This window comes from Salmo salar, chromosome ssa27 (assembly GCF_905237065.1).
Source record: "Salmo salar chromosome ssa27, Ssal_v3.1, whole genome shotgun sequence".
NCBI lineage: Eukaryota > Metazoa > Chordata > Actinopteri > Salmoniformes > Salmonidae > Salmo > Salmo salar.
Window position 1 is genome coordinate 4362715 of NC_059468.1, and position 9611 is coordinate 4372325.

A 9611-nucleotide genomic window follows, 5' to 3' on the forward strand; every position below is an offset into this window, starting at 1 on the left:
TCTTGCACACATTCAAGTCACCCAGTACCAGAGACAGAAAAGCAACCTGGGTCTCCATTGAAGGTTGTGGGTCTTCAAGCAGGACAACGACCCCAAACACACACCAAAAAGCACCCAGGAATGGTTCAAGAAGAGATGCTGGACTGTTAAGTGGCCACTGACGTGTCCAGAGATGAATCACATCCAAAACCTATGGTGAGGGCCGGCCAAGTGGCGCAGAGGTCTAAGGCACTGCATCGCAGTGTTGCAGCGTCACTACAGCCTGGGGTTCGATCCCAGGGACACCCGGCCATGACTGGGTGTCCCGTAGGGCGGCGCACAATTGGCCTAGCGTCGTCCAGGTTAGGGAAGGGTTTGGCCAGGGGGCTTTACTTGGCTCATCGCGCTTTAGCGGCGACTCCAACACATTTGTGCAGCTGGCTTCCGGGTTAAGCGAGCGGGTTTTAAGAAGCGCAGGTCATGTTTCGGAGGACGCATGACTCGACCTTCGCCTCTCCCGAGCCCATTAAGGAGTTGCAGCGATGAGACAAGATCGTAATCACGAAATTGGGGAGAAAAAGAACATTTAAAAAAATATATACCGTAATTTCCGGACTATTGAGCGCACCTGAATATAAGCCGCACCCACTGAATTAAAAAAAATATATATATTATTTTGAACATAAATATAAGCCGCAGGTGCCTACCGGTATATTGAAACAAATTTACACAGGCTTTAATGAAACACGGCTTGTAACAAAAATAAATAGGCTTTAACGAAACACGGCTTGTAATAAAAAATGAGCAGTAAACAGTAGCCTACCAACAAAGTCATTGCTCCAGACCAAGCTCCTGTGCAGCAGCTCTATTTCCTTTTCCAACAGCCAGATCAATCGCCTTCAACTTGAAAGCTGCATCATATGCATTTCTCCGTGTCTTTGCCATGATAAGGGTGACAAAATGACTACCGTAATCAGAATGATGGGAAGTTTGAGCGCGCTCGATTTAATCTAAACAGTAAACAAAAAAGTTTTGACCTTAACCCGTTCGTCAATTTCATTGGTCTAATGAAAGCTTCATGCCGCCAAAAAACTGAGCACGTCACAGAATGTTTTTTTTATTTTAATTTTATTTGAAAGTGGGAAAAATCCATATATTAGCCGCGTCATTGTTTAAGCCGCGAGGTTCAAAGCGTGGGAAAAAAGTAGCGCCTTATAGTCCGGAAATTACGGTATATAAAATGGTAATCTCAAAAAAGCAGTCGGTGTTGGGCACCCCTCAAACATTGAAGATTTAGAGTAGTTTGCTTCTTAAAGAGGGCCAAATTGCCAGTAGAAAGGAGCAGCAATCTCATTGATGGTTACAAGAAGCGTTTGTCTGCAGTTACCTTGGCCAAAGCCTGTGTGACCAAGCTCTGGGGTGCCAATAATTTTGCCCATGCCCATTCTAAACTAAAGGTTACAAAAACAAAATTGCTTCTACAATGTTGAAAATTTGAAACATTTGTATTTTTCTTAAATAAGGAATTAAGAAAAGTGGCAGTATAATTAAGAAAAGAGTGCCAATATATTTGGCCACAACTCTGTATGCCTATGGTCCGTGTGTTTCTTGCCATTCCAGATCTCCCTCTGCGCCAGATAGTAGGGGAGGAGTGTGTGGCCTTCATGTTGAACTGGAGGGAGAATGAATACCTGACACTGCAGGTGCCCCAGCAGCTGGTCATGAACAACCCCTACATCAAGGTACAAGCCTCTCAAAGACTGCACGACACCTCACTTTCTATCTGAAGAGGATATAAGATGTGTTTATTATCAGTGTTCTGTGACTGAACCGTATCATAAATACATTTGTGACACACAAAACTACCACACTGGTTATTGCTTTGTGATATTGAGACGTATTCAATGTTACTTGTGTGCCAGTTTAGTTGTAATTGTGTTCTGCCAATCATGGTCTGTTGATAGACTCAAATCCTTTGCTCTACACCTGTGGCACACCTTTTGACCCCAATAGCTGGGTCAGCTCCTGGCCTCCACCTGTAAGGAGCTCCCGGGTCCTAAAGAGAGCCGGCGTACAGCCAAAGAGTTGTGGGAGGTGGTAGTGCAGATCTGCAGTGTGTCCAACCAGCACAAGAGAAACAGTGACGGACGTGTCAGCCTCATCAAACAGAGAGAGTCCAGTATGGGCATCCTGCAAAGGTAAACAGGCCGGTAGCCATAGTTGGTCAATGACCAAATAAGAATGGATGAAATTAACATGATTACACTCAGGTTAACTACTGTTTTATAACTACAGGTTTCTTCACCTGGCTTAGTCCTCATCAGTTTATACTGAAAATTGAGGCAGACATTAAATGTGCTAAGTCTCCTTCTTGCTGACGTTTCCCATATTATTTTTAGGAGCCGATTCATCACATTCATCAAGAAGCTTCGGGAACCACTGGTGCTGACCACCCTTATCTCACTTTTCGTGAGGTTTCATAGCATAGTGCGGGTAGGTTTGGCCACCTTCCGCACACTGGTGCAGGCTATAACAAAACATGTTCTCTCATGGTTGAACAAATTTGCATCTCTCTACAGGATGATATTGTCAATGAAGTGACAGCAGAACACCTTGCCATTTGGCCATCAACCCTGGCAAAGTATGAACATGTTTGCTTCTATATGGCTACAGAATGTGGTCCTATTTTCCATTGAGTTCCATTTTTGAGTTTCTAAAAGATAGTGTCTTCTCACCGTATGAGTTTATGAAGACTATTTACTTTGCTGCTCACTCGACAATAAGGCAACTTACTGTCTTCGATAATGTTTGTCTTCTAGCATGCAGGCTGTGGATGTGGAGGCGGTGGCTGTGACGGTTAAAGAGCTTGTGACCTACGCCCTTACACTGAACCCCAACAACCAGTCCTGGCTCATCACGCAGGCCGACATCTACTTTGGTAAGCAGCACTCAAATGGTGGTAGAGAACCTTACCAGGGGGTGTATGTATCAAGTGTCTGAGTAGTGCTGATCTGGAATCGGATCCCCTTTGTGATCTAATTCATTGTGATCTACAAGGCAAAACTTGCCCTAGATCAGCCCTCCTACTCCAAGTCACTTGATATACACTGACTGCACAAAACATTATGAGCAACTGCTCTATCAAATCAAATTTATTTGTCACATACACATGGTTAGCAGGTGTTAATGCAAGTGTAGCGAAATGCTTGTGCTTCTAGTTCCGACCATGCAGTAATATCTAACAAGTAATATAACCTAACAATTTCACAACAACTACCTTGTACACACAAGTGTAAAGGAAAGAATACGAATATGTACATAAAAATATAAATGAGTGATGGCCGAACGGCATAGGCAAGATGTAATAGATGGTATGGAGTACAGTATATACATATGAGATGAGTAATGTATGGTATGAAAACATATGAAGTGACATTGTTTAAAGTGGCTAGTGATACATTACATCAGGATGGCAAGATGCAGTAGATGGTATAGCGTACGGTATATGCATAAGAGATGAGTAATGTTGGGTAATTAAACATTATATAATATAAAGTGCCTAGTGATAAATTGATTACATCAATTTTACCATTATTAAAGTGGGTTGAGTCAGTATGTTGGCAGTAGCCACTCAATGTTAGTGATGGCTGTTTAAGTCTGATGGCCTTGAGATAGAAGCTGTTTTTCAGTCTCTCGGTTCCAGCTTTGATGCACCTGTACAGACCTCGTCTTCTGGATGATAGCGGGGTGAACAGGCAGTGGCTCGGGTGGTTGTTGTCCTTGATGATTTTTTTGGCCTTCCTGTGACATCGGGTGGTGTAGGTGTCCTGGAGGGCAGGTAGTTTGCACCCGGTGATGCGTTGTGCAGACCTCACTACCCTCTGGATAGCCTTCCGGTTATGGGCGGAAGGATGCTCTCGATTGTGCATCTGTGAAAGTTTGAGTGTCTTTGGTGACAAGCCGAATTTCTTCAGCCTCCTGAGGTTGAAGAGGCGCTGTTGCGCCTTCTTCACCACGCTGTCTGTGTGGGTGGACCATTTCAGTTTGTCCGTGATGTGTACGCCGAGGAACTTAACACTCCACTACTGTCCCGTCAATCTAGATGGGGGGGCTGCTCCCTCTGCTATCCATGGCAGACTGACCGGGTGAATACAAGTGAAAGCTATGATATCTTATTGATGTCACTTGTTAAATCCACTTCAATCAGTGTAGATGAAGGGGAGGAGACAGGTTAAAGAAGGATTTTTAAGCCTTGAGACAATTGAGACAGGGATTGTGTATGTGCTATTCAGAGGGTGAATGGGCAAGACCAAATATTTGTGCCTTTGAACAGGGTATGGTAGTAGGTGCCAGAACTGCAACGTTGCTGGGTTTTTCACACTCAACAGTTTCCCATGTGTATACACAAATGTCCACCACCCTGTGGGAAGCATTGGAGTCAACATGGGCCAGCATCCCTGTGGAACGCTTTCGACCCCTTGTAGAGTCAATGCCCAGACTAATTGAGGCTGTTCTGAGGGCAAAAAGGTTGGAGAGGGGTGCAACTCAATAGTACGAAGACGTTCTTAATGTTTTGTACACTACATATACAATGCATTCGGAAAGTATTCAGACACCTTGACTTTTCACATTTTGCTAATCAGTAATCTAAAATTGATTGAAATAGTTTCCCCCCCCTCAATCTACACACAATACCACATAATGACAAAGCGAAAACAGGTATTTAGACATTTTGGCAAATATATAATAAATAGAAATACCTTATTTACATAAGTATTCAGACCCTCTGCTATGAGACTCAAAATTGAGCTCAGGTGCATCCATTGATCATCCTTGAGATGTTTCTACAATTTGATTGGAGTCCACCTGTGGTAAATTCAATTGATTGGACATGATTTGGAAAGGCACACACCTGTCTATATAAGGTCCAACAGTTGACAGTGCATGTCAGAGCAAAAGACAGGATTGTGTCGAGGCACAGATCTGGGGAAGGGTACCAACACATTTCTGCAGCATTGAAGGTCCCCAAGAACACAGTGGCCATCAAGACTCTTCCTAGAGCTGGCCGCCCGGCCAAATTGGGTAATCGGGGGAGAAGGCCCTCGGTCAGGGAGGTGACCAAGAACCCGATGGTCACTCTGACAGAGCTCCAGAGTTCCTCTGTGGAGATGGGAGAACCTTCCAGAAGGACAACCATCTCTGCAGCATTCCACCAATCAGGCCTTTATGGTGGAGCGGCCAGATGGAAGCTGCTCCTCAGTAAAAGGCACATGACAGCCCGCTTGGAGTTTGCCAAAAGGCACCTAAAGGACTCTCAGACAATGAGAAACAAGATTCTCTGGTCTGATGAAACCAAGATTGGCCTGAATGCTAAGCGTTATGTCTGGAGGAAACCTGCGACCATCCCTACGGTGAAGCATGGTGGTGGCAGCATCATGCTGTGGGGATGTTTTTCAGCGGAAGGGAGACAAGTCAGGATCAAGGGAAAAAATAAACGGAGCAAAGTACAGAGCGATCCTTGATGAAAACCTGCTCCAGAGCACTCAGGACCTCAGATTGGGGCGAAAGTTCACCTTCCAACAGGACAACGACCCTAAGTGCATAACTAAGACAACGCAGGAGTGGCTTCGGGAAAAGTCTCTGAATGCCCTTGAGTGGCCCAGCTAGAACATCTCTGGAGAGACCTGAAAATAGCTGTGCAGCGACGCTCCCCATCCAACCTGACAGAGCTTGAGAGGATCTGCAGAGAAGGATGGGATCAACTCCCCAAATACAGCTGTGCCAAGCCTGTAGCGTCATACCCAAGAAGACTCAAGGCTGTAATCGCTGACAAAGGTGCTTCAACAAAGTACTGAGTAAAGGGTCTGAATACTTATGTAAATGTCACATTTCAGTTTTGTATTTTAATACATTTGGAACATTTTCGAAAAAAAATATTTTTGCTTTGTCATTATGGGGTATTGTGTGTAAATAGTTTTTCAAAATCCATTTTAGAATAGGGCTGTAACAAAATGTGGAAAAAGTCAAGGGGTCTGAAATACTTTCCGAATGCACTGTACAGACCCTAGAACAAGTTTAGTGGGTAGCTAGTTGTCACAGTCAAGTAATGTCCTTCTCTATTTTGTCTCCCCAGTGACCAACCAGTACTCTGCAGCGTTGCATTTCTACCTCCAGGCTGGGGCAGTGTGCTCTGACTTCTTTACCAAGGCTGTGGCTCCTGATGTCTACACTGACCAGGTTGAGAAACAGTCTGGTGTTTTCAAATGAAACTCATAGGGCTCTGGTCAAAAGTAGTGCACTATATAGGGAATAGAGTGCCATTTGGCACGCAGACTTGGTGTTTTCTTGTTTAAACACCCAAGATCACTGGATTATTTGTGACGCTGATCTATTTTCTTTGCAGGTCCTAAAGAGAATGATCAAGTGTTGTTCGATGCTGAACTGTCACACACAGGTCAGACTTCTTTCTTTCCAGAAAGTTTATAATGGTTCTTATTCAGTACGTTGATTTGAACTTTGTAAATGTTACATGTTTGAAGGCTATGATCATGTTGTCTTGCTGATTAGGTTGCAGTTCTGTGCCAGTTTCTAAGGGAGGTGGACTACATGACAGCATTCAAAGCTCTTCAAGAACAGAACAGGTATGGCAATTTATTGGGAGGGATGGCCTTGTACACCCAGGCAACAAGATGAGATTTGGAAGGATGGCCCTGTGACTAATATAGGCCTATTTGTTCCATCTTATCATTAGTCACGATGCCATGGATTCGTTCTATGACTACATCTGGGACGTCACCATCCTTGAATATCTCACACGTATCCTTTAATCTTTAGTTATTTACTTAGGCATTATTTTAGCAGGCAAGTTTTTAAAACAATGTTTACCTCTTGACTGTGCGTGCGTGTAGACATCCACCATAAAAGGGGTGAGAGCGAGAAGAGACAAATTGCTGTAAGTAGAATCTATTTCCATTGAATACCTTAATTCGCTATGGCTTATCTAGTCTCCGTCGACAGCCATGTGTCTTTTGGAGAGCCTAGAAGCCCAATCGACTAAACCTTAGGGGTGGTTTCCCGTACAGATTAAGCTTAATCCTGGACTAAAACAGGCTCTCTCCTCAGATCAAGGCGATTGGACAGACTGAGCTGAATGCCAGTAACCCCGAGGAAGTTCTGCAGCTGGCTGCACAGAAGAGAAAGAAGAAATTCCTGCAAGCTATGGCCAAACTGTACTTTTAGATAAAACCGGACCACCAAACGTGGGGGAAAAATGTTTTCAAATAAATAGTTAGCAGTTCATATTTTGTACTCAATACCTGTAAGCAGTTTTATTCCCTGTGTTCAGAGATGGTAATCCCCTGAGGTACACAATGGCCTGGTTTAACAAACAGCACCACTTTAATAAGTTACATTAGCCTTTCAGAAGTGTTCAAGTTAACAGATTTTACCTCTGGTTGCATAAACAAGAAAATACTCAGTGGCCAGTTTTAGGTACACCACCCCGTTCACGAAAATGGTTCACTCTGTGGCTTGCTATAAGGCAGGCAGACACAGGCACTCAATTACTGTTCAATTGAATATTAGTGGGCAAAATAATTGGCCTGGGCATGGTATGATCGTCGGTTCCAGTATCTCAGAAACGGACGGCCTCCTGGGCTTTTCACGCACGACAGTGGCTAGGGTTTACAGAGAATGGTGTGACAAACAAAAAAATCCAGTTAGCGGCAGTCTTGTGCGCAAAAACAGCCCGATGACAGGTCAAAGGAGATTTCAGGCGGCAAAGGGGGCGGGTCCGAGCTGGTACTAGATTGGTGTACCTAATAAACTGGCCTCTGAGTACATGTAGTTAATGCCATACTCTGCAATTGATTTACATACAGGAATAGAATCTTCCAGAAATATATAATTCAGAAAACTCATCAATATAACCTCACATTTTAATGTTCTGGTATACTAATCAGTGGATTAAAAAAAATAAAAAAAATAATAAGTTAAAGATCAATCTAAGCACAAGTACCACAGGCCAATAAACCCATAATACGTTGAGGTAATTTGTCCGCATTACTGAACGTCAGTACGACGGTCTTCATTCAAACCATAACATTAAAATAAATAAAAATTAACCATATGAAATACAATTGCTCCTTTGCAAAAATGTTCATTAAATGAGCTGGACATCCAGCTCAGACAAAACAGCCTGGTCTTGGGCCCCTTGGTGGAAAGCAGACTGGTCATTCCTTTGGTCCCTAATAATCAACCACAAACCATGTCCTGTATTTGCCTATTAGAATATGACAGAGCCAGCTCTTTGCTATTATCTTCCAAGTGTTAGTTTAGAGCTTCAGACCACTCTCTCCAGGCTCAGTGTCATGGGCTTCTCTGTGCTGTTAGGGGGAGTCAGGAATTGGTGCTCCAACTCCCTCCTGGCATCCTCCTGAAAAGACACCAAGTGGTTGGCCAAAGCTTAATCCCAATTCACCCACTGAGAAGCCTTCCTCTACAACTGTTACTTACAGCAACCACATTGACATCCACAGTATGGAAATTGAAGAAATTAAGTCAATGGTGTCTAAGGTACTAAGTACTCACCAGCATGAGTAGGTAGCTTGAGTGTGTCTGCATGTTGTGTCTGAATGTTAGGCCTGTCCTCAGAGGCTACTTTGATAAATTCCTTCAACTGTGCCCTGCCACACACAGCAACCGTCTTCACAAAGGGAGCCATCCAGTCAGTAACAGCGTCCAGGACATCCCACGTCAGACCTGAGAGAGCGAGAGACAATAACAGTCTCCTCAGTAATCACATTGCAAAAAGTCTCATTTATATTTCCTCCTCAACAGCAAAACCATAGATAAATGACTTGTACTTTCTCACCTGATACTTTTTCTGCTAATTCATACGGTAGGTAATGACATAATGCTGCAGCCACCAGCACCCGATACTGATAGTCCAATGAATTGATATTGAGGATGCTAAGAGCTGAGAATGACAGGTAAATTGCAAATATGTGCACTGTAGTTAATTTGACTAATTTGGGATCATAATACAGTGCCTTCGGAACGTATTCATACCCCTTAAGGCATTCCACATTTTGTGTCAGACCAGGTAATCCCAAACGGGTACGCCAAATAAAAATGATTCACATTATACTTTTTTTTTTTTTTTTTCAAACAGTACATTTATATTTTCTAACGGGGCTATACATTTGGGTGAGTTTTTTTTTCTCTCGCCTGAGTAGCCTCGTTTTACTGTCAAAATAAAATTAAACCATGTAGTGTTCAGTGAAATAAAAGTACACAATGTCAAGGTACAGGTAGCCTAGTCAAATAATTAACATCCAATCACATTAACCGTTACTCTCTCTCGGGAAACCTTCACTCTTGCGCAGACATTTAGAAACTAAACATGATCATTTGAAAAATAAGCCACGGGAGTTTTGAGCGAGAATTAAGATGACTTTGTATGACATGTATAAAAGCAACCAATGCCATTCATAAGAAGGGGCTAGAAGCGTCTTATATGGTGAGCTACCGAGTGGCTAGGACAGGCAAGCAACATACTTTTGTGGAGGACTTCACTCTTCCTGCTGCTGTGGATATGGCTGGGACAATGCTGTGGGGAAAAGGCAAAAAAA

The 9611-nt window shown here is 43.3% G+C and overlaps 1 protein-coding gene across 2 annotated transcripts in view; it reads left to right on the top strand.

Moving 5' to 3' along the window:
- ints8 (integrator complex subunit 8) overlaps positions 1 to 8025 on the top strand; it is a 29017-nt gene extending 20992 nt beyond the window's left edge. The window contains exons 17-27 of one of the 2 annotated variants that reach the window (XM_014176826.2): positions 1600 to 1721; positions 1993 to 2177; positions 2379 to 2472; positions 2559 to 2620; positions 2799 to 2917; positions 6113 to 6216; positions 6383 to 6433; positions 6547 to 6620; positions 6731 to 6795; positions 6888 to 6931; positions 7102 to 7292. In XM_014176826.2, coding sequence (XP_014032301.1) covers positions 1600 to 1721; positions 1993 to 2177; positions 2379 to 2472; positions 2559 to 2620; positions 2799 to 2917; positions 6113 to 6216; positions 6383 to 6433; positions 6547 to 6620; positions 6731 to 6795; positions 6888 to 6931; positions 7102 to 7218 — 1037 coding nt within the window. In that variant the 3' untranslated portion in view covers positions 7219 to 7292. Of the gene's footprint in view, positions 1 to 1599; positions 1722 to 1992; positions 2178 to 2378; positions 2473 to 2558; positions 2621 to 2798; positions 2918 to 6112; positions 6434 to 6546; positions 6621 to 6730; positions 6796 to 6887; positions 6932 to 7101 lie in introns of both variants that reach the window. The other variant, NM_001173942.1, reaches the window with a different exon arrangement.
- The last annotated feature ends 1586 nt before the right edge of the window (positions 8026 to 9611 follow it).